The sequence below is a fragment of the Babylonia areolata genome, chromosome 2 (genome assembly GCF_041734735.1).
Source record: "Babylonia areolata isolate BAREFJ2019XMU chromosome 2, ASM4173473v1, whole genome shotgun sequence".
Classification (NCBI taxonomy): Eukaryota; Metazoa; Mollusca; class Gastropoda; order Neogastropoda; family Buccinidae; genus Babylonia; species Babylonia areolata.
Genome location: NC_134877.1, coordinates 58,017,076 through 58,044,181, shown reverse-complemented (window position 1 = coordinate 58,044,181; position 27,106 = coordinate 58,017,076). Strand labels below are relative to the sequence as shown.

The window sequence follows — 27,106 nt, the reverse complement described above, 5'->3', positions numbered from 1 at the left end:
TGGGGAGGAGGGAGAGATTAAACATCAATTCCATTCAAATTTCTTTAACATGTACCCTGATGTTAACTGAATTGATAAAAAGGTTACCTCTTTTTAATTATGCATCTGATCTGTTCTCATGTGGACAGAATAAAAATAAACAATGAAAAAAAAAAAAAAACAAAGAGAGGGAAAGAATGGAGAAAACCCCACAGAGACAGCCAGAATTGTATAAGGAATGCTGAATCTAAAATACACAAGCACACAAACCAACCAACAAAACGATGACAAACAAAATATGCAAACTTGCAAACACTCAGTACCAAAAAACACTGCTGCTATATCTTTGTTCTTTTCTTTATTACCACTTAATTAAAACTAGTTTTTCGATACACTGTACAAAATCATTCAAGGCATGATTTTTAAAAGGGAGATTATCTTTTCTCTTTCACTACCATGTTCATCAATGCAGCATGATCCAAATTCATTATCAACATATTCTGTTTACCAAATTGTTCAATATCATAAAACCACCCCCACACTCCTATGTCCCTTTCCTTGCCCCCTATCCCCCAGACAACAGCCATTAGAACACCCATGTTCAGTGTCCGTAGAGAAGGACAGTAGATACTGAAAAGAACAGACACTTGGGCAAACTCATTCCATTACCCTAGCCCTGATTATCAGAGGTAAAATGGTTCTCCCTCTACAGTACATCCTTTATTCTTATGTTGCGGATGAAAAATAAAAACAAAAAAATCATAAAACACAATATTGAATAAAGAAAACCCACTTCAATCACTGTTAAAATACAGAACTTATGGATCCAGTGGATTTCATTCCATACATTCAGGTAGTGATGGTGGAAGAAGGGGTGTGGGGTGGGAGGGGAGGCATTGCCTGTTTTGTTTTTGTTTCTTATGCATGCATGAAATAAGTTTGCATACTGGACCTTGGTTTCTTAGCCATTACATAAAGCAAGAGAGAAATTTGAACAAGGTTCCAAATTGACACCCATGCATTTTCAATTTTTAAATCTATCTATAAATTCAAAAGTCAACATGTGCAAAACAACAACAACAACAACAAAAAACCATCCCCCACCCCTCAAAACAACAAACAAGTTAGAGTCACATTAAACAAGCTTCCAAAGATATTTCAAACATGAATTTCATAAAACATACATATCCTTAAACAATAAATACCTTTGTTGTTTTCAGCAGCTAAGAGGACTAAGTAAGGTATGTACAGTCTTCAGTTCTAAAACATAAAACGGGGGAAAGAAAGACGAGATAAAAAGGAAACTACAACAAGCTGGTATTTACAGAAAAGTATTTCATGCACTCCCTTTGTCATGTGAAGAGTATGAGATAGATTCAGATTGGGATGTCTTTGCATGTTGCTGCAGCCTGCAATCCAGTGTGGCTTCAAACAGCATAAAAAATTCTGCCCACCAAAGCCTGCCTTTTTTCAAAGCCTAATAGTGGCCAGAACTTCTGCAACTCAGTTTTCCATGTTGAAATTTACACCAAGAGTGTCAGAACCCAAGATGAAGCAGAAACCTTCAGAAATGGCCTTACAGACTCATGTAAATACTCAAACCAACACTGTGCAGTTTGTTCTGTTTGAGCTTCTGACTTGATTTTGTGTCGTACAGACTTCGTAATAGCATGACCTGATCTTTTGAGACACTTTTCCTCTCTGCTAGGTTCTGCATACAGTTTGTACTTCACATTATTTGTGATTTCAGTGGCGTAAGGCATCCACAAGGTTTCTGATTTCCTTGAAAAATATTTTCTGACTTCCGAGAAAATATTTTTCATTGTTCAAGTCTAAGTAAAACTGATCAAGTGCCTGTTCTACATTTGTCAGGACAAAACTGCTCATTTGTCATTCTGACCTTGATAATGTCATAATAACATTTCCTATAATAATAATACTGGCTTAAAAAGATGACATCATATGTTTACTTATAATTAAGCCCTCCACCCCCACCCAAATTTAAATGTTGAATATTAACTGGAAAGAAACCTTATAACATTTAGAACATCCAAAGACTACATTTTGATGATGTTCCCCTAGATGCCACAAGTTTATTTTGAGGAAAATACCCGACTCCCAGATATGGCACAAATTCTGCTACCCACCAAAGACTGTCGAATCATGTGTGACCCCCTGATGAAGGAACATTCTATGAAAAAAGCAACAAATAAGGCCTGCTAACAGTCCCCTTACAACTACTGCACACTGTTCTTTCAGTGAATCCCACAATACATGAGATCACAGTTTGCTGCGAGCAGAGTTTAGAAAACTGTCTGCCAGGATTTATCTCCTTTGGGTATATAACACAGATAAGCACACTTTTTTAATGTGAAATGCAACAGGCAATCAGGTAAGCATTTGGAACCACCAAAATCACAATTGGGATCTAGTTCCATGCTGTCTAAACAGGACAGAAGAGGACACTGGTGTCATTCAGAATTTGGAACTCTGAACCACATTTTGACACATACCGAACATACTTCTGAATTTGAATGTAAGGTGTAATGGTTGACTTTAATATAAAGAATTCCTGTCATTTTGAAAATAAACTGTCCTTCAACCATTGGTTACATTTCATCCATATAGGTAGACACATCAGTTGATTCTCTTACCACACAATTCCTTGAAATGAACAGTGAACATGGGCCAGAGACCCAACCTGTATCCTGTGCTTTGACAATCACTTTTTCAGCATATCTAACACAGTGATAATGAAGATCCATTCCATGTTCAACCAGTTTCAGTTCAAATTCATATCCATATCCCTTTGCATTCTCTAATAGCCTATGCATTATGTACTTTTCAGCTGGCAATGACCCCTTTTCACATAATCACATAAAATGCACCATAGTGTTCAACACTCTATTTCACACCCCCAGACTGTTGCAAAACAAAACCCAAAAAAGCTAAAAATTCAATACTGTACCACACTCGGTTCTTATCTAAAATCCCTATATTAAGAACATCACTTGTATATCTTCATTCACAATAATAAACCACATCTCTTTAACGCATTTAAAAAATACATACCAAGTTTTAAGTGATGAAAATAGAATTAGGAATGATCATGTAAAATAAAGAAGAAAAAAAAAACCAATCAGGAACTAACATGATGATACTTGTACTTTATACTTAAAAGTGGAAAAAAATGTGATACCAGATGACCCAGAAGAGAAATAAGACATAACAATAACACACCATGACTGCACTGACAGGGAAGATGGTCACAGAGAATAATTCAGAAACTAATAATATGGTGAGAGATCAAGACCTAAACTTACTGATGCTCTACAGCACAGCTACTATCCAAATGAGTTACAGAAAAAAGAAGAAAAATAGAACAAAAACTGAACCCCTAAATGTTCCAAATAATATCCTTTCTTAACACTGCCAAGTCAGGAACAGCTGTTCTGGAAAGATAGAGATCATAATTGGTATTGGAGATGCTAACAAGTTAACAATGATACTGTACCGAACATGAGCTTCAGAAAAAAAATGAACACAAAGGTGATAAACTCTGCTGCTGCCCAAAGTGGAGAAACCATGAAATTTTAGAAAAAACAAAAACAAAAAACCCACCAAGAATCTGACAGAGAACAGAGATTCAGGTGATGATGTCTCAACACACTCCACAAAATCTTTTACTATCTAAAAGTGACAGAAAGAAGTGAGAAACAGTGTGTGTGTTAAGATGGCAGTGGTGTTGACGACAAACATGGCAACACTGAACTAACACAGAATGAAGGCAAAGATGCACATTCTGATAAAAGCCACAGATAATGACAGTGAGTACAGCATAAAATACAAGCAATATGATGATGATGCGAGTACAAACAGTCCTCCTGTGCAGTAGCACACTGACGGCACAGCAACAGACTGCAGGATGGTAACAATGACAACGACAGGCGGGTTGGTCCCCACACACCGTGCAACACAGGTCTCTGAGCAGTTCGGCCTGACACCAGTCGCTGAGCAGTTCATTACAAGTCCTGGTCTATACTCAGGTCCGACATTTCTTTGTCAAATATTTTAAGAGTCTGAAAAGCAACAGAAAACGAATGTTGGATTAAATAAACACCAACTTTTGCAAGGGTTTTTTAGTTTTACATAAGACTGTCATTTTCATCAAGTTTGATGACACACCTTTGTTTGCAAAGCTTTTATTAAAGGTCACAAAGCCTTTTACAGCCAAAACAGCAGTGAATTCACATTCACTGTGTTTAGGGCTTGGCATAAGAAGGCGAGGCCCCATCCTCTCTTTCTGGTACGCATTCGTTCCTGAATGGAGTGAGGAAAATCAGAGTATAGCACCTTTCCCAAGGACAACACAACATGCTGAAGTAGGGCCTTAAACTCTGAACTATGGATCAGAAGCTCAACGCCTAACTGATTCTGCCACGGCAGTCTTTGTATATGGTGATGTAAACTACCTATTCCTACTGGCAATCTGAGCCTTTGTGGGCAACAATGATGTAACCTATGATTAACTCACTCCAGACGATGGAACGCTATAGAGTTCCTGACGTAATGTAGCATTCTGGATGATGGACGCTATAGCAGTTTTGACAATTAAAATTTTTTCCACGCTCATCATGGGGTAGCATAACAATCACAGCTACACCGGGCATTGCGAACGTGCCAAGGGTCGAATGGAAAGTTTCTTGATGAGATTCCATCACAACACACTCCACAGTGAGCCAGCGAGTTCAGGACCCCACACAACAAGCTAATCTGCATATGTATCGAAAATGGCGTTGCAGGCGATACAAGTAGAAATTTTTGCAGCAAAATGGATCACAACAGCGGCTTTTACCTCTGCTGAAGTGATTGAAATGCTTCAAACTGAAGGTTTTGACAGCGACTAGGATGATGAAGATGTTGAATAAAGTATCTGTAGTGAAAAAAGCTACCAGCAAGTAGGTACTGATAGCGATTCAGCTTCTGAGAGCAGTGAAGAGGGAGGGGGGTGGGCGTTCACACAACGTGAGGAGAAAGGTCAGTGGGTCAAGTATTGTGAATTTCATTCAGTTACTTTATGTTTTGTATTTTTTGTGATTTTTTTCCTAACCCTGACAAATGGGTCGTCTGTAGGGAAAAGCAGGGGAGAGAACTATTCGTCTGGAGTGAGTTAAAAGTGTTTGTGTGGAACAACAAGGAAGTAACCAACTCTACCCCTCACCTTCTCGTTGGCCAGGTGGAGGAGACAGACAAAGGCGATGGGCACACTGAGGTTCTTGGCCATGCCGGCCGACACCTGGGAGGGCAGGGACTCCAACAACGTCTGGAAGCTCCACTCCCCACACATCTTGTCCTCCTCCTCCTCCTTACCCTGCACACAGCCCCCATATAGTCCAATCAAATCATGTTGCTTAAACAACCCCAAAGTGGCCATTTCATGGCTGAATACTCATCAGTTCTTGAAGAAGAAAAAACGTCACAGAAAAAACACAAAAATCTTTAAAAAAAAAATAAAAAAAAATCTAAAAATCAATCAAAATCACGAGAGAAAACAACAACAAAACAATTCACCCACATCTCATTCAGTCATTTAAAAAAAAAAAAAAAAATTCATTTCCTTCAGAACCTTAAAAGCAATATATGAGAGAACATCAGGTCTCCATGGAACTAGCTGTGAATTTCTGAAAAAAAATATAGCACAATCTAGATAAACAAGATTTAGAAGGCATGCACAGTCTCAGCAATGCTGGTGGTAAAACCAGTGAAAATTGTTTGAAGATGAAGACCAGTTACCAAATTCATTAACATTTTCACGTCTTTTGCTGATGTTTTATGGTCCCCCCCCTCCCCCAAACTTCAGTGTATAAGGAATTTGAACAAGATAGGCAACACCTGAAAGATTCACATTCAATTTAACTTCCATCAAAAAAAAGAAATAATGAATTTTTTTAAATAGGTAAAAAAAAAAAAAAAAAAAGATCACAGCACTGTTCCAATAAGCACATCTCTCCTACCTGGGGTGGGGGTAGGTCAGCTGCCGTGGATGAAGAGGTCAGCAAGCTCCACATGGCTGTCTTCAGTTTGCGCACGTCCACTCGCTTGGCTGTTTTGGCATAGCTGATGTCAATCTTCGCCACCTGTCACAGGAACACACACACAGTCTGAATAGTCAATGACAAGCAATGGCAGGTAGGATTTATGTGGGAATGGACAAAAGCACCGTTTCAAGACGTACTCCTGAAAGATTGAGTGTGCCTCAATGCCATATTCTTAAAACTAAAACTGAATCATATCATTGGGAAGGACAGGTTTCAACAGAAAAATCACCCAAAATGCTAAAAAATATGAAAACTTACAAAAGCCAAGCAAAGGATGGAATAACTGTAAATTTTCTCAAATTCCTTTAAAAACAGGAGATTCTGAACTCTGTTCTCAGATTCGAAGGTTTCATTAGGGGGCTTGGGGGATGTCTATAACAGAGAGTATTCTTGAATTATAAAATAATTCCTTTCATATTTGATAACTGCAATTTGTTTTGATCACACCAGCTGACACATTCCTGTACTGGTTCCCTGCATCTTGACAAACCACTGTTTGTAATCATCCCTTCTTCAACAGTTTCATCAGCTTAACTGTAGCACTTCATGAGTTGCAGTCAAGTGTGAACAATGAATACAACAGTAAGGAAAAAACACATCCTTGTGGGGCATCTATGGTATGATTACAGGTGCACAAGGTGAAATTACAAAGTCTAACCACTTTAGTCTGCATCTTAGAAAATGTCAAATCCATGCACAAATCAATTCAGGTGACAATATTTTTCACTTTAAAGTTACTATTGTGTTAAAAGTAGAGCTGTAATCAATAAAAAGGAGTCTACTGCAGCAGTCAAGATTTTTTATGTGTCTAAGGTCATAAGAATGTAGTCAAGACCAGTGCTAATGGCATCTTCAACTACTACACTCGACTGGTGAACTGAAAAGGGTCAAAAGACGGGGAATACAGGATATTAAATATTTCATGACTTCTGACATCTCTCACATCACCTTGCAGAACTGGGACAAACGCTGTCCCCTGATACTTTCAATGAAGGTCCTGCATTCAAATCCTGGTGACAACCACTGGTGGGCTAAGGGCAGAGATTTTTCTGATCTTCCAGGTCAACAGATGTGCAGATCTAAAAGAGCCTGAACCCACTCCATGTGTTTTTACACAAAGAAGATCAAATGCACCGGTTAAAGATCCTCAGTCTATGTCAGTGTACAAACCCCAAAAACGGAATGTGACTGCCTACATGGTGGGATAAAAAATGGTCATGCATGTAAAAACCCACATGTACATGTAAACCAATGTGACAGTTCAAGCCAACAAACACAGAAGAAAAAGAGGAAGACGAAGAAGAAAAGAAGAAGACGAAGAAGAAGAACCAGTCAGTTTTAGTCTCTTATACATTTGTGTACCTGTCAGTGGATTTCTTTAACAGAATTTTGCCAGAGGACAACACTCTTGTTGCCATGGGTTCTTTTTCAGTGCGCCAAGTGCTTGCTGCACATGGGACCTCAATTTATCGTCTCATCCAAACGACTAGACACTCAGTTTGATTTTCAGGCCAAACTTGGGAGAAACATCAAGAGCGGAATTTGAACCCACACTCTCACAGACTCTCTATATTGGCAGCTGAGTGTCTTAACCATTCTGCCACCTTCCTCCACAAGAAGACAAAGAAGAATAAAACTTGAGATATCTGTCAGATCACCTTGTAGGGCTGTGACAGCAGCTTGTCCCCAGTAAGGCTGGTGACATTGAAGTCATTGTCGTTGTCAGGCAGAACAGGCTGAGACATCTGACTCTGGGACGCTTCGCTGAACCCTTGGGAATCATCCGTAAAGTTGAAACCCATGTCGGGGGCGTCATCATCGTCATCATTACCCTGTAACAAAATAATACACATACTGATAGCATTTTGTGGTATGGTTGTGATGTTTGAATCATAACTGACAACTCTGAAAGGCAAAACAGGGTCAATAAAGGTTTTTAATCACAAAATAAACTTTTTTTAAAACCAGCAAATCTCCCATTTTTTTTCTTTTTTACTATCACATCAGGAACCCTGATGAAGGGCATGGTATTTGAATACCAACTTATGCTCCCTGAATGAATTGACATCTGCTACAAAAATGAGAACCGCTTTTTCGGACAGAAAGATCTTTTCAGGATCGGGCTTTTGTTGCTGTTATTTTTTTGTTCAGTTTGAATACTTTGCTTCACAGCACATTCATAAAGCAAGTTTTAACAGACATCTATTCAAGCCTCTTTCACGTCTTTCACCAACAAAATCAACACACAAGCAATCACCTGCCTCCCTCAGAACTCACCCCTAAGTCAGGACAGTAGTTTTCTCTATCGTTGGCATTGTCATAGTCATAGGTGCCAATGCCGTCATCAATGCCAATGGTACCGGTGTCCTGCCGCTTGATCTGCAACAGTCAGCCTCACATGTGTGGGTGGGTAATTGTGCTGTTCCACAAGAGCAAGAAAAAGATGGACTGACAACACTGCAGAATGGACAGGAAAACCATTTGCAGAGAACCAGGCTTTGATACACAACTGACAGACCTGGAGGAATCTAGCAAACAGTTCTTCTGTGTGGCGTCCCAAAGACTCATCATTGGGTTGAGGGAGATGAAGAAGAGTAGAAGGCAAGACAAGAGCAAGCAGGTCAACACCAGCCACACTAACACAACCATTCAGCCATGACTTGCTCAATTCACATGTCCCTCAACAAGTCCATCTCAAGGAATGTTCACTCATTTATCTTGCGTGCCCGTAAGCATCTTTGTTTTTTGCAAGGCAAGTCATAAATATCACACTAGGAAAATTCCTGTTTCTAAAATCCATAATATATCAGGACAAGATATGTACGGAAAATTCCTGTTTTCAAAATGCATATACACTACACCAGCCTGGCAGGTATGCTAAACCACTAACAGACACATTCTAATTCTGACACGCTCAACGTTTTACTTTACAAAATGAAAAAACAAAAACAAAAAAACACACATCAAAATCAAGCTAAAACTTGCTGAGATATTGCTCTGAAAATGCGCCAAAGCAGTCGCCATTTGCAAGGAAGTAAGCATACTCAAGTGACTGGCTAGACTGTTGATAATGTAGTTACCCTAAAGCGTGGATATATGTGCGCTCAGAAGTGAAAGACCTAAAGGGTGATGCTGTTTGGTGTAAGAAAAGCTTGACTGCTCAGTTTCTGAGAGCATGATTGACTTTTAATCTTGACTGAACCCACATTTGTCAGTGTTGGGGCAGTTAATCACTTATATGTCTACAAGAGTTGTGAGTGTCAACATAAACATGTTGTTTTGTGGAAGTAGACAGAGACTTTTTTGAAGCACAAAAATTATCATTTTCCATTTCTGACTTTGAAATGCCTCAATAGTTATCTACAAATCAAAATAATTGGGAATAAATGATTACTATCCTTCTGTAACTTCTGTAGTTTTTGTGCTTTTTTTTCTTTTCTAATTTATTCCCCTGAAATTCTCAAAACTGCCTGGTGAGGGGAAAGCACTATCTTTTAACTACAAAATTCTCTGGCACTGAATGGGATAATATTTTCATCAATTTATTCTACACCTGTGTCTCATCACTTTGATAAAATATATATGTATATAAGTGGTAAAGATAACACACAAATACACTTAACACAAAACATTATCTCTATCCTTCATCAAAAGTGCAGACCTGCTTTGTGCTTTAACCCCCTTTATGTGACCATGCATCAAGAAGATAGAATGCACATGTTAGAGATCCAATAAACATTGAGCGTTTTTGGGGTTATGGAGAAATGATCATATCCTGCATGCACCCCCCCCCCCCCGCCCCCCCCACACCCCCAAAAGCAAAACTAACCCTAAAAAAACTGAGTATGGCAGACTATTTAGGGGGATAAAAACTACCATGCACGTAACAGTGAACAAGGGAGTTGCAGCCCACCAACGCAGAACGACAACCTGATCCAGGAACACTCCATCTGTGGGTGAAAACTCTACACACAGCACAGCCTAGTTACCATGATGTTGTGGCGGTGGAAGAGGCGGAACAGGTTGTCAGCTTGGAAGTGCAGGTCCTCGGGCAGGGTGGTCTTCTTCTTGGTGTACTTCTGCAGTGTGGCCTTGGTCAGTGCCGTGGCTTTGGAGGCCTTGAACTTGCTGTCAAGGTCACCTGCCTTCTCGTAGGTCAGCTGAAACGGCAGGGCGCTTTGGTTTGCTTTTCTGGGCGCTGCTTCCGAGAGACGTGGGATCTGACAGCAGTACACAATGTTCATGTCATTTGATGTCACAGATAAGAGTAGGTTTAATCATCTGCCAGGAAACTCCCTAAACTGCATATGTAAACCGAGACACTCACACATACAAAACCAGGGTTCGTCACTAACGGGAGCGCTGAGCGGAACGCTCTGAAAAAACAAATTGCGCTCTGGAAAATTCCTTGACTCAGAGCGCTTGCGCTCTTGATTTTGAAAAGACATAAGCATACACTACTGTATCTAAATTGTTATTCCATTGTCCATCACAAACAAGAGTCAAAAGCGCGATCGTTTTGCATTTACCGAAGTTTGAAAGCCGTCTGTTTACGTTTTGTTAGTTCAACCGGAAGTAGGCCTAGTGAATCAGGGGAGGCTATGCAAAAGAGCGCTCTTCAGACTTGATGAGTAGAAAAGTGGAGCACACGATCGATTTCGTGGCCGTGCAAAATCAAAATGAATTTATGTTTGAGACTTGTTGCTCTATGTTTTTAGTGTGCGCTCTTGGTTTTCAGTTTGCGCTCATCAAAATTCTGAAACTAGAGCACAGGCACTCATGTGAAAAAATGTTAATGACGAACCCTGAAAACAAAAGAAATTATCATCTTCAGCAGGTAAGGTCAGGTCTGATGGAGCTACCTAACAAAAATTACCTCATAATTATAAATATCTCTTCTTTTTTCTTCTTTTTTTTTTATGTTATAGTCAGTTAATCAGCAGGAGCCAAGGAGGTGTTACACTCGTTTGTCATCACTGCCCATTTTATTGTGACTGTTCTTGTGGTTGCTATGCATGTCACAGAGACAGTTCACATACCCCGAGACAAAGGTGCGGTCTTCCAGTGGGCAGGGCCTGCCCATGTGCGCATGATGACCTTGTTGAAGTAGGAGTAGTCCGACGGCTGACTGGCCAGAATCTGCATCAGTTTGCCCGTATTGCCTTGTCTGAACAAAATCCATCAGTGTCAGTAACAGAACAGCATCATACCTGTCACAGTCTTCACAATTAAAACATTCAGTCACCAGTGCCCTAGCTAGTGTTGGTGTCAATATCATGATCTTGTCATCAACATCAAAGCAATTATCAGCACCACAGTTAATGTTAGTGAGTCAAAATCACTACAAAGATTATACCACTAATATCAGTTGTTATCAATTCTATCATCATCATAATTATTCATGCATGGACATTCCTTCATGGAACACACATGTACACATGGAGCTCAATTATTCTACTCCTCTTCTAAAACTCAACAATGTTTCCACCACACAAATTCTCCTCTGAAGGACATACAACCAGCACTGGGTACTGGGGTAAAATATTAATAAACCACTTAAGGACTTCTGCCTGTGCAATCCTTCCTGCCTGGTATGTTTTGGCCTGGCTGCATCAATGGGAAGGGGTGCTTCACTTCAGGCACAAATTTATAGCAACCACTCAACCAACAGCTACCGAACCGGATAAAAAACACTAATCGTTCTATTTTTGGAGTGAAACTTTGTGTGCAAGTGAGGAAGGAAGTTAAGTTGGAGTTACTTCCCTTACATAGCAGTTAGATGCATAGTGATAAGCTGATGAACTGGTTTAGATTAACGGAGAACGGCAATCAGCAGCGCATGCCTCTCAGGCGGGTGCAGGGTTGAATGAGTTAAAGGGCTGAGAGGGTTAAGACATGTCTGATAATTTTTTTTCAAATTAAAAGCCCAACTCATTCAACACTGAAAGTGGATTTCTGGATCAAGCTTGATAGCCACAAGAGCCTCCTGGCCCTCAGGCGCTATCAGCACTAACCTAACAGACAATGTGATGACACTAACACTGAGGACAGTGTGTGGAAGGAGGGATGACTCACGTGAGGTCGTTGAAGGCATTGTGAATGAACTCCGCGGTCTGACTGTCGCCCTTCATGCCGCTCAGCTGATGGGTCAGGCTGTCTCCTCCTGCCCCCTCTGATAACACACAGCACAATGACAACATAATTATAAAACATATTTCAAACACATCATGCGCTTCAATGCAAACATTATAGCAAGCTTCACACTTCACATTCCATTCCTACCTGTACATAGTGTACCTCTATTTCACCTGTAAGACACATCATACACATCACAATCTTAATTTTCCTCAGTATGCACTAATTCCATAGACTGGGTTTCCTGTTACCAGACTCAATGCCTGTGTTGCAGAAAAAGAGAGACCTGATGTCTACCACTTCTGCTATAGTCAAGTGGGAAAACATCAAGAACAATGCTCACAAGAGACCATCACTGAAAGAGGGGGTCAAGCAAGCCAAGGATCAGCAAACTACAGAATACAGCTTTTCAAGAAAAGGCAGCAGATGAAGACCCAGGCAAATCAAAAGCTTTAACAACTTCCATGATGGGAGGGCTGCAAAACACTACCACTCCAAGACTGGACATCCCAGATGCTTCCAGCTCCATAATGTGAACACCAATCAGGACTTCTACTACCAATAAATATGCCTCCATGATACTTTGAAAATGGAAATGATGCAGTGTGTGCTCAAGTGGGTCCCTGAGACATTCTAAAAAAATTCAAGAACACATAAAAAGAACTGTTGTTTGCCTTTGCTTCTCACTGGCCAAGAAACTTGATGATTGTGATTAGAAGGTAAGCCTCCTTTGTATAGCAGTGCAGATTTGAACTGACTGAACAGCATTAGTGAACCACTGAAGGTAGTCTGGGACCCCCTAGAATTATGGTAATTTTTTTTTTACTAAAAGAATCCCTGGGACCCACAAGGTTTTTCACCTATCATGAGCCCTGAACAACAGATGCAATCCAAAGTTATGCAAGACAAGACAGAAGCTATTTCTATTTTTCTTTAAGTTAAACAAACAAAAAATTGAATGACCCATTCTGTTGAAGATTTTTTCTTTCCTTTTTCTTTCTGTCTAAACAGCAAGGCAGCATCTTTCAATAATGTGTCACCAACCACTCACCATCAGGGCCATCAGCCTCACTGTCGCTGACATCCTGAAGGTCATCTGGGTCAAGATCACCAAGGAGACTGGCCACATCATCGTCCACTGAAGCAGGCTCTATCTCACCATGAGGATCAAAGGCAAATTCAGATGCACTTTTGGGAAACACACAGCTCTGCACACAATGAAGCATGTCACTGGTTGACACAATGGTAAAAGTCAAAAAAAAAAAGACTGAGCCAAAAGTCAGGGGCAGCAGAGAATTGCTTCTCTGTGTCGCAGAGGAATCAAACATATTTACTTACCATTCTTTTAAGAAGCTTGTGGCATGATTTCAAACTTAAAGAAAAATATGAAAGCAAAAAACCCAAATGAGATCTCCTTCTCCCTTTCTTTCATTAGTTTCAAAAGTGAGTTGGAGTCTTCATAGAATTATGCACATTAACTGAATTCCTTCATCAATTCATCTGCAAATGAAGAATCTGAATCTGGTTAGTGGAATAACAAATTTATAAAATTAGTCATTACCAAGTTCTCACTATATCAAGTCCCTTTAAAAATTTCTGCAAACTTCAGTTTATAATAGTTCCTTGTCTGTTTGCTCATCTGTGATCAATGTTAAACTTACAAAGTTACATGTCTCAAACATGATGGCTGCAGTTTTCAACACACACATACAAAAAAAAAAAATCATTAAAAATAGTAATTAACAATCTGGAACATAAATCTAATGAACAAATCAAGACAAGAGAGAAGCAAGATCAGTATTCTACGTATGCGTTGTCCTAGAATAAGGTGAAGTGGCAATTGGTGGTGATCTCAACCCCTTTCCTAGGGGGGGTCATGACAATGTGTATCATGTACACTTGTAACAAACTAACATTTTATTTGTGTATATGTATCGAGTCACATGCCACATGCACATCAGCATAAATAATGTGTGTGATGAATTTGCGTTTATGTGGAGGATGGAGGAAAGGGCAGGACTGCAAGTATGAATGGGTGCAACACACATGTGTAAATGTGAATTGAAGGTGAAGCAAGGTTTGTGCAGACTGCCGACTGACCGTATCAGTGCCATCCCAGCCTGTCAGACGGAACTCGCTGAGGGCAGGGCAGATCTGTTTCTCCTCTAGGCTCATCTTCTCCATCAGATCTGCACACACCACACAGCACTAGTCACTGCATTACCGCTCACTGCTTTCTCAAGCTAACCAACACTTCCTTCTGTGCTCCTGGGTGTTTTGATGGAATATAATTCCCATTTTCTCTTCTTTAGATCTGTCAGAGGCCCATTGGTGGATGGCTTTACTACACTGGGGAAGCACTTCATCTGTACCATCAGCTGAAGACTTAGAAGCATGGCACAGGATGATAATTAAACAGCTTTCATTGTAGTCCTTGCTGCAATCTCAATGCTACTGTATTATTTGGCAGTGGCAGGAAAAAAACAAGGATGGGACAAGAAAAAAACAAGAAGTAAAAAGAGTCAAAACAAAATGTGCCACACAATCTTGCATCACCCATACCTCTGAGCTCCCCCACATCCACACTGCCTGTGCTTTTCTCCGTTGGCCCCTCCCCATCCTCCTCCTCCTTCTCCTCTACCACCGGCACCACAGCACTGGAATCCAGCACCAGCAGCTGCTTATCGTCATAGCAACGCAGGTGGTTCAGCAGCAGGCCGCTGGCACCCCCTTCATCAAAGGTGGCTGACATCACTTGGAACATGGGATCCACCTGCAGAAGAGAGATCAGAACCCAATGCCCACCACTGACTCTAAATGCTGCAGCAGCATGGAAGAGGCATAATTTCCTGTTACACACTCAATGTTGCACAACAGACTAGTGAGTAAAGCATTGGATTTTTTTAATCTAAGTGTTTTCTGTTCAAATCCCAGTCAAGGAACTGGGTGGGTTATGGGTGGAGATTTTTTTCTTCCAATTTCCTAGGTCAACTGATGTGCAGACATAGTGGTGACTGCATGGCTGAGTTAAATGGTCATGCACTTCAAAAGCCCACTCATACAAATAAGTGAATGTGGTAGTCACAGCAAATGAACACAGAAGGAGAATGCTGCTTTAATTTCTTATCACTATTACTGTATACGAAATAGTAGGCATGGTAAGGAATGATAAACAACAAAGTCTTTGTCACAATGTATCAAACTGTAAGCATGACAATTTGTCAAAAACTGCTTTACCCTTTAGTTATATAAAATTTTTAGTATGACAAAATCTGTGTTAAGTATACTTTGCAGTTGCACACTACTTCAGTCCGTCTGTCAGTGTGCATGATGTTCTTACTTCTATGTTAGAAACTGATTAAGTCTTTCTACAGTGTCAGAAAACGAAACTGATTAAGTCTTTCTACAGTGTCAGAAAACGACAAATTGAAATAATGTGTGTGTGTGTGTATACAGTATGGATGTATGTGTAATAACATATATGCGTGTATGCGTGCGTGCGCATGTGCCTACGTGTGTGTCGTTGCATATGCTAGGTGTCAGGGAGCAAACAACTAATTGAAAATGGAACAGTGCTTGCTGGTGCAGGTTGAATCTGTAGTTTTCTATAGAAAAAAAAAAGCTTGTATTTCTGTTTCTTTTGTCTGTATATATTTTTCATATAAAAAAAACTCATGGATAATTGCTTATTCATTTTGTGTGCATTATATAAATCTCCATTAGTATCAAGATAAATACCATTATATGCGCACATTTTTATTTGTAAATATACTGCAGAAGCTCTTAGTTTTTTTGGGTTTTTTTCAATCTTCAGTATGAAAGAGTTTTTTGTTTGTTTGTGTTTTTTGTGTGTGATGTTTTCTTGGATGGAAGAACAGCAAATGATCCTAAAAAAGAGGATACAAACAAGAAAATTTCACAGATTTACTTAACTATGTCAATATCACATGACATCAGCACTGAAACTGACAGAATGGGCTTTGCTGTGTCTGTGTACTGGCAATTCAGAATGGCTGGTATGAGAGTAATGCCACTGACTGAAAATGAGCAGAAAATGGGGCAGTAGGGAAAAGGGAAGCCAATCGATGTGGGAGTGGGGGGGAGGGGGTACAAAAAAAACTCACCTCAAATTCAAGGTCAAACTTGTTGACATTGATGGTTTTCAGATTGGTTCTGATAATCTTGCTTTTTGTCTGTCCAACAAAAAAAAGTCACTTTTTTTTTCATTCAAATGCTCAAGACATGGTGTTAAAAACAGACAGATAGTCTCACACACATACACATACACACAAATGCGCAGTTGCTTAGACTGGGTAAAATTAGCTCAATTTCCTTTCCACTGCTGCTGCCAAGAAACTCACTGTTTCTTTCAAACTATCCAGATTAGACGACTGTAACTCTCTCCTACTGGTCTCCCTGAAGACAAACGAAATAAACTTCAACACATTCAGAATCATGCAACCCTTAATATTGTTGATATGTGTAGATCAATTCAATGTATTCAATAATCTGCAAACAGAGTGGTTAAAGTAATGTCACCCACTCATCTCCCTCACAATGGGTGACAGTTAAGTAGACTGTGCCAGCTTAAGAGTTGGAGTATCATTCTGTGCTTTTTTTTTTTTTAGGGGGTGGGGGGAGGGTGTTCCCTCTCCTTCTTTCTTTTTGAATGTCCCTGATGTATTTTGTGTTTTTTGTTTTTTTTCATACAGCTAGTCTATTTTGGCACACTGCCACTTTAGTTTTGGTAATGTAGTTTATACTGAAAAGTATGTAAGCACTTGGACCACCAGTTCATGTTTATTTCTACCAATTCGTGCTTCAAATTTGAAAGAAAAAAAAAAAAGGCAGCAAAACGGGCGCAACAGCCAAGTGGTTTAAGCATTGGACTTTCAGTGTGAGGGTCCCGGGTTCACGGTAATGGCGCCTGGTGGGTAAAGGGTGGAGATTTTTCCGATCTCCCAGGTCAACATATGTGCAGACCTGCCAGTGCATGAACCCCCTTCAGGTGTATATGCATGCGGAAGATCAAATACACATGTTCAAGATCACGAGACACGAAAATACCCAGCATGCATGAACCATGACAGTCATCGGCAAGTCGATGTTGGTTGTGTAACAGAAAGAAAACAACAAAAACAAAAAAGCATACACTGATACAGTGCAGCTGGATTTTTACTATCTGGAGATCATATGGAATTTGCATGTACTGATGTGGTGAATACATTTTGTATTTAGAAGGAATCTGCATGGAGTAAATAAATTTGTCTTGGGAAGTTTAACAGTCAAAACTGATTGTGACTCAGAAATCAAGCTTTTTTAAACACCAACAGACATTCTCACACACACACATCACATTTGTTTTTTTCCTTCCCATTCTTTGATGTTACCAATTCCAATTAAAAATGGAGGAAAAATAACTATTCCTCTTGACCAGAGGTCTGGATACAGTAGTGTGGGGAAGCAGTCTTCAACCTTGTGACAGACCTGTCTGCACAATCTGTGACTGCATGTGTGTATTGTATCATGTTACAACCAACTTGCCTTTTTCCTCTTTTTATTTTCCTCCTCTCCTTCTCCCCCATCATCAGCTGGGGCATCATCTGGAAGGGATAACACAATTGGACTTAGAGATAACCCGTATCATTGTTTGCTTTTAATACTAAGTTTTCACATTTTGGAAATGGGGACACTGTGACAGACTACAAAATCCTGCATACAACCAATACATCCACATTAAAAAAACATTAAAAATTCTGTGACAAATTGGCTGCTGCTTTTCACACTGGCTGACAGATATCGCTTCCTTGACAAAGACCAAAATAATCATTTACCCTACTATATTTCATGAATTAACATTCATTTGTCTGCAAAAAATCAAGCTAAAAAATTTTTTTAAAGAAAAAATTCACTGTCACAACAGGCTTACCGATGCAGAATACTTTATTATCTCAAGAAGAGACATTCATGCGTGGTATATGCTACAAAAACAATGTATGGTATGAACACACAAAAGGAATAAAATGCTCAAATGCAAAGTTGATGTGGGACCTCACAATCATAAACACCCACTGATCACAGTCATTCAATATCAGCATAAATGCATAAATAAAAGAAAATATGCTTAACTGCTAAGTTAATATAAGCATCATATAAAAATTTAAATAATCAGCCACACACATGCATAAATCAATATCATACAAAAATAAAACACAGACCTGTAAACACGATCAAAACCAAGCTATCTAGCAGTATTTAAAATCTAATACAAAATATAAAGTACACACATACGTTGACATGTGTACACATACAGAAACACACACATGCACATACGCAGACTTATTATAACAATAGTTGTGCATTAAGATTAATCAATTATTTAAGAACTGAGTTGATTAGGGTATAAAACTGTTGTGGGTTCTAAGAATTTTCAGTCTGGGAAATCGGTAGTGTTTCCCTGAAGGTAAGAGTTCATAGTATTTTGATAGTGTATGGCTGTCATCGCTTATACTCTGTGTTGACTTTTGTTTCATCTGTTGTTTGTACAACTCATTCAAAGGTTCTTGTTTGACACCAACTATTTTGCTAGACAAGTTTACAATTTTACTCAATATGTTCTTGTTCTTCACGTTTAAAGTTCCACACCAGCAGATAAATGAGAAAGTTAAAACTGACTCAATGAAGCAGCGATAAAAACTCTGAAGAATTTTGGGATGAACCTAAATGTTTCTGAGCTTCTGTAAGCAGTAGATGTGAGACTGGCATTTCTTTTGGATGTGACAGGTGTTGGGTGTAAAACTGAGTTTATCATCAATTATTGTTCCTAGATCTGTACTTGTATTCCCCAACTCTTTCGACTTGTGTGCCATTGATAAAGAGATGAGGGACAGGGGTTGGATTTTTCCTGAAATCAATAACTTATAATTCTGACCTTTAGTCAGTTAGGATTTCTGGGAACTACTAATATTGCATCCACACCCACATGATCTTGAACCTTTCTTTGAAATGTATGAAATATGTCTGTGACAATTCCCATTCCCGTTCAACACCTTTTTTCAGAACCTTTTTATTTAACTGATGAACATCAGTGGAACAGAACTCTGGTGTGTTCACCACTCACCTTCCTGAGCCTCCTGCTTGTTACCAGTGCCCAGACCACTGAGGACCTTGTAGGTCTCAGAGTGGATGAAGTCCACACGGCCTGCATAGATCTTGGCACTGGCATCCAGAGTGGAGCTGGCCACCTAAAAAAAAAAGGCATACCACAAGGTGTTCAGCAGCATTATCATGGCTGTGTTGTATTTCCAGAATGTGTGTGTGTGTGTGTGTGTGTGTGTGTGTGTGCGCGTTGTGTGTGTGTGACACATGTGTGTGTGACACATGTGTGTGTTAGTGTCAGCATCAGTGATTGTGTTAGTGTGTCTCTGAGTGTGTGTGGAACTGAAGAATAGGTTAGACAAAAATCAGTAAAAAGCCTTGTAGGGAAGAGAACTGGTGGTATTTCTTGAAAGCAAACAAGGTGTTTGGAATTAACAGCTCCAATGTCATCATCATCCAAACTGTCAAGGTGAGGAGGAATGCATATCCCCATGGGTGGAATTCTGCATGCTCAGAATGTTATTTAAGGTAGAAATCCACTTATTCAATTTTCATCAGTTTGACACAATACAGTATAAGACACCAAACATTTTGGTTATTTCTCAATCTCATGTGCAAAGTCTTAGTTAAAAAATAAGAGAGACAAGATTAATGATTAAAAAAAAACCTGATCATTTATCCTACGTACTAACTAACCAGTGACTTTGTCCTTTTTTTTTTTTTTTTAATTCTCAGCATTAATTTTGCCCTGCACTGTCTTTTATATTGGGTTTATTTTCACCACTTTCAGGTTAAATAATTACAAACTTTATCCACAAAAACAGAAATAACAAACTCACCTGGAAGTTTTCCAGTTCCCTCTTTTTCAGCAGCTCAGCCATGTAGTCAATCAAATGTAAACCAAAGGCATTTTTGGAGTTGATTTTCTGCACAGACAAAATTACATCAATGTATCAGACTATCACTATCAGTTGTGCATTTAATCAAGTCATCCTCCCCGGTCTCCCTTGTCAAAGGACAACATTCGCTTTTTAATAAATGGTCAATGAAATGGATTGCTTGTAGTTGTATTAAATTCATAATTATTAAAATAGCAATCCAGCAAATGCTATGTCCTTATTTAGTTATTAACATCCCTCTCATCCCTCATTATCACTTAATCTGAAGAACAAATACTGTCCACCCTCAAGTATCTCTGGCAATGGTAGTGTAAAATGCGACTTATCAAAACAAACAATACTGTAATTTCGGGCCAGTTAAAGGCAACTGATAAATATACTCTTCTTCTTCTTCTGCGTTCATGGGCTGCAACTCACACGTTCACTTGTATGTACACGAGTGGGCTTTTACGTGTATGACCGTTTTTACCCTGCCATGTAGGCAGCCATACTCAGCTTTCTGAGGTGTGCATGCTGGGTATATTCTTGTTTCCATAACCCACCAAATGCTGACATGGATTACAGGATCTTTAACGTGCGTATTTGATCTTCTGCTTGCGTGTACACACGAAGGGGGTTCAGGCACTAGCAGGTCTGCACATATGTTGACCTATGAGATCGGAAAAATCTCCACCCTTTACCCACCAGGCGCCATCACCGATTAATAATACTCAAATTTGACGCATGCATCTTATCGCTGTATGTGCACTATCCGTGTTTAACCAAAATTCTGCCTACCACTTGGGGCCACAATTCAAAACAAACTCAATATTTGACAACATATTTCATTACATTAATCACACATGATCACATGGAATAACAACACTTGCTTACTTCAGTCTTATCACTGATTTGACATTATTGACACAAAGATTCCAACCCCTGTCAATTGTTTGTAGGAACAATCAGAAAAACTGGAAGGAACATTTTGAATTTGGTAGGAACAGTAAGACTCCCAGTCCCAGCCACATCAGCTTATTCCTTTCTTGTACTCCATTGTTTAATCCACCAGGCACAGACGCTGTTTGACAGAGATGCAACATGATTTAGCCACATTCTCTCTTGTTCAGGCAAATGATTAACCTGATTGGTCCATTCAATGCTGTTTCTATGTAAACACGCACATGATTAGCTGAGCATCATCACGTGAGACCATGGTTAGTAGTGACTGCCCTGGCCTCGTGATTGATAGGTCAAGGGCGTCTGGGTAATGTTACAACAGGAAAGCATGCGACCATGCTTTGTAGAACTCATCGGAACAATTTTGACATGCCATAACGTCAGAGTAAACTGCGACTGAGCGTAAGAAAAAATGGCGAAATCGTAACAGCTGGCATCATTGTTTGCACGGAGCTGAAAAAAAAAAAATCACATATAATGCCAAAAATAAACTGAACGTGTCATGATTCTTCTTCAGGGTGCAAAAAAGAGCTGTGTCTGAGGTGTGGATAAATCTATGGTGCGAAAATAGATAATAAATGAAAGTGAACTGATCGCCCTCAAATCTTATCAAACATGTATGCAAGTTAATCACACTTAACGTACTGGGGTTCAACAACAGTGCAAATTTGACTGAAGCCAGTGAAGGCTTCAGAATGGCAGAAACATTACCAGCTGAAGAGAAAGCCAATATAAGAACAGATTAACAGAATTACAAAGCTGAGTTGATAAACAAAGACAACGCTAATTCCAATCCAGTTTCTGACCAACAGATCCATTCCGAAATAATCAACATGGAGGCTTTTTAGTTTTCAGATTTTTAGCAGATGCCACCTATCAGATGTGTGCGCTCTGTACATGTTCAAAACAACTTTTTTCTTCAAATTCACAGGTACATCTTATGAGTTATTGCTTCAGTGGAAGGTATTTTTTTCAAGCTGGATTAACTACACCAGCAGCCATAATTTCCATCATCTATGAATTTTAATTCCCCCCATACACTGTAGACTCATTTCAAGTCAAGCAAAGAGGAGGGACTTACATTCTCAGCAGAGAGCTGGATGCAATTGGTGTAATGTTCAGCCAACTGGGAACTGGTCAGGCCATTCAGGGGTGTACCTCTCCTGAAAAGACACACAGGTGACTTCACAAACTATTCCTTCTCACTAACAACCAAACCCAAATAATACACTGTATCACACAAGTCAATCAAACTCAAAGAGTGGGTTTTTTTTTAAGTGCATGAAAAATGCCATCTTACCAGCAAGAAAATTCACAACAATAACCAAGCTAGTGAATAAGAAACCACATGAACTGATGAAGTAAATGTCTCTTGCATCTAACAGTTTAACAGTAATGCCTTTGTCCGCCTCTGAAAGGAAGGATGGTGAGATAGCTGTAGCATTTTAAGCAACAAATATATGAACTAATGGAGAGTGAATTCTTCTGGTAAATGAAATTTCTTCTAAAATTTCTAGTTATCAGTCGGCTTCCATAGCTGAATTTGATGCACTGGTGACTCAAACACAGGAGTGCATTGCTGGCCTAAAGGACTGGATGACTCTCAACAAGCTGCAACTAAATGATGATAAGGCTGAATTTATGATAACCTGTCCAAAGAAGTTTTGTCAACATCCTTCCTTTCTTGACTGTTCTGATCAATAGCACACCTGTTTCACTTTCTCCTTCTGTTCATAGTCTTGGTGTAATCCTAGACCAGTCTCTTTCCTTCCAACAGCACATTTCAGTTATCTGTAAAGTTGCCTATTTGGGACTGCGTAGAATCAGCTCTATCCGCCACTATCTCTCAGCCGATGCAACCAAGACACTTGTATGCTCTCTGGTTCTCTCAAGATTGGATTACTGCAACTCTTTTGGCCGGTCTTCCCAAATATCTGTTAGACAGACTCCAACAAATTCAGAATAACGCTGCCAGACTCATTTGCATAGATTCTAAATTTGACCATATTTCTCCTCTCCTTCACTTCAGTCTCTCCACTTGTTGCCTGTTTCTGATCGAATAGACTATAAGCTATCCACTCTGACCTTTTCTGCAGTCAACGGATCTGGCCCCAAGTATCTTTCTGAACTCCTCCTTATCTATACCCCGTCTCGCCAGCTCTGTTCTTCCTCTGATACTCGACTTCTCAGGATACCTCACATCAGAAGTAAGACTTATGGACACAGATCGTTTTCTTTTCAATCGCCAAAAGACATGGAACAAGCTCCATGATAACCTCCGTCATTCTGATTCCCTCGCATCTTTTAAATCTAGTCTCAGAACTCACCTTTTCCCTAAGCAATAAGTTCAATTGTGGCAGGTCCACTTCCTTTGCGTTAGCTGTGCTTGACTATGTGTGTATACATATGTATGTGTACAAACTACATGCATGTATATGAATGTGTATTGTGTGTGCGTGTGTTTATGTAAGTTTGTGCCTGCCTATGTGTGCGTATGTGTTAGGGTAGCTGTTAGATCCACACATGTATGTTAAAATGTATGTGTGCATTGTGTGTGTGTGTGTGTGTGTGTGTGTAGTCACATTTTGGTGTGTGTATGTAACATTGATGTAATGTTTTATGTTAACAAAAGCGTTTTTGTAAAGCACCTACAGCAGATTTCTGGATAGTGTGCTATTTAAGTATCCATTATTATTATTATCATTATTATTAATCTGCATTCTTCACATGTCCCATGTCGTGATCAAAACAAAACCTAAAATACAGTAGCAACTGACTGGCCAAGAACTTGCAGCTCAGGGAATTACAGAAAATAAACTTTATTTTCAACCCAAGAAAACCAAAGACAAACATTCTCTTAGTGTTTCAGTAAGTTAGAAAAAAATGAAGAAATATCCTGACAAAACAAACAACACAGCAACTATGCTCATCCACCCACCTATCCGGAGATGCTCCAGGGCTGGTGCCAAGGTTTCTCTGCAGCTCCATGATACGGGAGCGCCGACGGTCTCTCCTCTCCTTCTCGTCATCGTGGGTCTCTGTGAGCAGGGAGGAGGCAGAGGGTGTGACTAGGCTGGTGAGCCCTGCCTGGCGGCTGGTGGAGGGCGATACATACTTGGTGACTGGTGGCCGGCGGGAGGAGATGGGAGTGTTTGTAAGCGGCGACAACACTCCTCTGGATGTCATCTTGAAACAAGTTCTGAGGACAAACACATTAGTTGCACTAATTCAAAAACTACTCCAATCTCAGTCACAAAATATTTAGGTGTGATAGCTCTCTTGCCAATGGGAGATGGGGTGTGGGGGTGAGATTGGAGGGATGAATGCTCTTTTTCATGGTGAGAAGTGATCAATATTACTGATAATGAATAATGATAATAACACTTATTATTTCTTGTTGTACGGTGCATTTCTTTAAAAAAATATTCATTTCAAATTGTACACAATAATTTCAAATATATGGATGCATACAAAATGTGCACCCACCACTCCCACCCACAGCTACACCATCAAATAAAACCATTGGAATTAAACACTGATGCAGTGCCTATAAACAGCTCAAGTATGCACCATCAGGCTTAACTTTACTGTGCAACACTAGTGTAAGTCACTAAGTGAATCCTTTCGCTTTCAGTTTTTGTGATCCATTATTCACAGTTTGATGAAATGGTCATGATAGTGTGTGTGTGGGGGGGAGGGGGGGCGGTGCATAGAAGAAGATCTATGCAAAACTCAATCTTGACTGCGTTTTTTTTTTTCCTTTTTGATCCATCCATTGGTCACGACAGCCAGCTGAGCAAAGGAATCTTCATCAGACATTACACAGTAAATCTATCAAGCCATTCATTGATTCAATCACTGATTCATGTTATCAGTGTCCCGATACTTGGCAATCTCTGTATGTTTGTACACAAGTATGACAAATAAAAGATTATAGCATGATAAAGTATCCAGACCATCTTTCATTCTTTCCCTAGGCTTTATAAGTTATAAAACATTCTGACAGTCACACAGTCTCTGAATAGTTATTCTTTACTGTCACTAGTGTCAGGTAGCCAACTGGAGATTTTCTTCAAAAGTTCTATATTGAATACAACAGGCAAACAAAATAAGAAATGTTAAGTACTGTATTTTCATTTTCATTATATTGTGATTACATTGTTATGATTGTATCACATTCTGTCACAACAGATTTCGCTGCATGAGATTCACTGAAGTGCAGCGCCATCCTCTACCACCTGCACCCCCTTTTCTTCCCTATTAAACTGTATTTTTCTCAGAATTTTTGCCAGTGACAATAATTTTGTTGCAGTGGGTTTTTATAATTTTTATATATGCGCTTAGTGCATGTTAAATATTGGACCTTGATTTATCCTCTCATCAAAATGACTAGTATTTTGCTCAAGAAATTTTTTTTTTTTTTTTCCGTTAGTAGATTTCTAAAATAACAAAACAGGTTTTAAAACCGAAACTTGCAAAAGCAGTCATTACCCTAAATAGTAAAAATATCAACCAGTCCAAGTTAAGTGCCAAATGATATTGATAACCACCAATCATCTGAGAGAGAGCCACAATTCTTGTGGCAGAAACCAACAGACATTTGCTCTCAAAGGATGAATGTATCAATGCATAAAATTCAGTAGCATTAGCAAGCAGTGATTAAAATTCAAATTTCAATAAGTTAATCAATTTTAATGAAGTTGTGTGGTGGTAGTTGGGCTGTAGCTAAATCTCTTATATCAGATGAAGATGTAACATTGCAATCAACACATGACAACAATCTTCAAAATGTGTTCAGTTTTGGAAGGTGTGTGTGTGTGTGTGTGTGTGTGTGTGTGTGTGTGTGTGTGTGTGTGTGTGTGTGTGTTTGTGAGTCTGGTTGTGTGTGTGTGTGTCTTTGTGAGTGTCACTCTGTGTGGTGTGTGTGTATGTGGAGGTAGGGGGTGGGTGGAGGAGTGAGTGGGTGCATGCACACATGTTTTGTTTTCTGTTTGCCAATGTTCTTGGCAACCAACAGATTTTTTTTCAGATGAAAATCGATTTTTTTTTTTCAAATGAAGTTTGAATCTTAAAAAAATCTGCTTGACAACAATCACAAAATGCAGTAATGTTTTCAGGATTTTGATGACATAACAGCAACATAAGATTAAGAATCAGAGGGTTGATTGTGGTCGCTCAAGGGAAGAAGAAGAAGAAGATTTTATCCTTTTTGATGTTAACTGGAATTCACAGTGGGCATGCAAGTTTGCAAATTAGCAAACACACAAAAAACAAACAAACAAAAAAATTCATGGGATGTAAAAGGACGAGAAGTCGAAACAACTACTAGTGTACTACATGTACTAGTAAACGGCGGAGTAACATTACAAATGTCAAGATTAAAACATTACCAAATTTAAAGCACGAAATCTCATGCATAGAAATGAATGCGGGAGCTGCAGTCCACTAACGCTAAAAAAGAACAATTGACATGGTGGCTAAAAAGCATACATTTCAAAACTTAAAACGTAAAAGTGCACGAAAAAGGAAAGGCAAAGTCAACATTTTATAAAAAGGAGAATTTTACATTCACTTTTCAGTTTTATTATAAGTCTACTCTACATAACAAGCTAAAAGAAATGAATGAGTATAAAGCAGACTACTTATAATGTAATGAAAAGACACACACGGTCATTTGTCATTTCATCATGGCTTCGATTGTAAACAATCGTATCCATGCCTGAATCCGAACATTGAGCCATAAGTCTGAATGAAAATAGAAAATTAGAATCGACTCCAACAAGTGTAACATTTGCGATCCACCCTTGCTGTCAAACACAAAGAATGGGCTTACCAAATTGTTACGTTGTCACAAACAAAACAACAAATGTAATGTCATCCGTATTGACACAGATCCCTCTGAAGTCGTAGTTTCCGCAAAATACTCCTAGCACCTTAGTTCAAAGTGGCCGCCATCCG

At 39.3% G+C, this 27,106-nt stretch overlaps 1 protein-coding gene across 1 annotated transcript; it reads right to left on the bottom strand.

Moving 5' to 3' along the window:
- Positions 1 to 320: 320 nt before the first annotated feature.
- Positions 321 to 27,106, bottom strand: LOC143275637 (condensin complex subunit 2-like). The gene is given in 19 exon segments (XM_076579890.1): positions 321 to 4,058; positions 5,201 to 5,350; positions 5,994 to 6,116; positions 7,736 to 7,909; positions 8,355 to 8,456; positions 10,067 to 10,243; positions 10,245 to 10,297; positions 11,117 to 11,244; positions 12,153 to 12,249; positions 13,264 to 13,420; positions 14,313 to 14,401; positions 14,775 to 14,985; positions 16,337 to 16,405; positions 17,757 to 17,815; positions 19,333 to 19,456; positions 20,150 to 20,236; positions 22,230 to 22,311; positions 24,087 to 24,347; positions 26,982 to 27,106. Coding segments are annotated over 18 exon segments (2,187 nt in total). The 5' UTR covers positions 24,335 to 24,347; positions 26,982 to 27,106; the 3' UTR covers positions 321 to 4,001.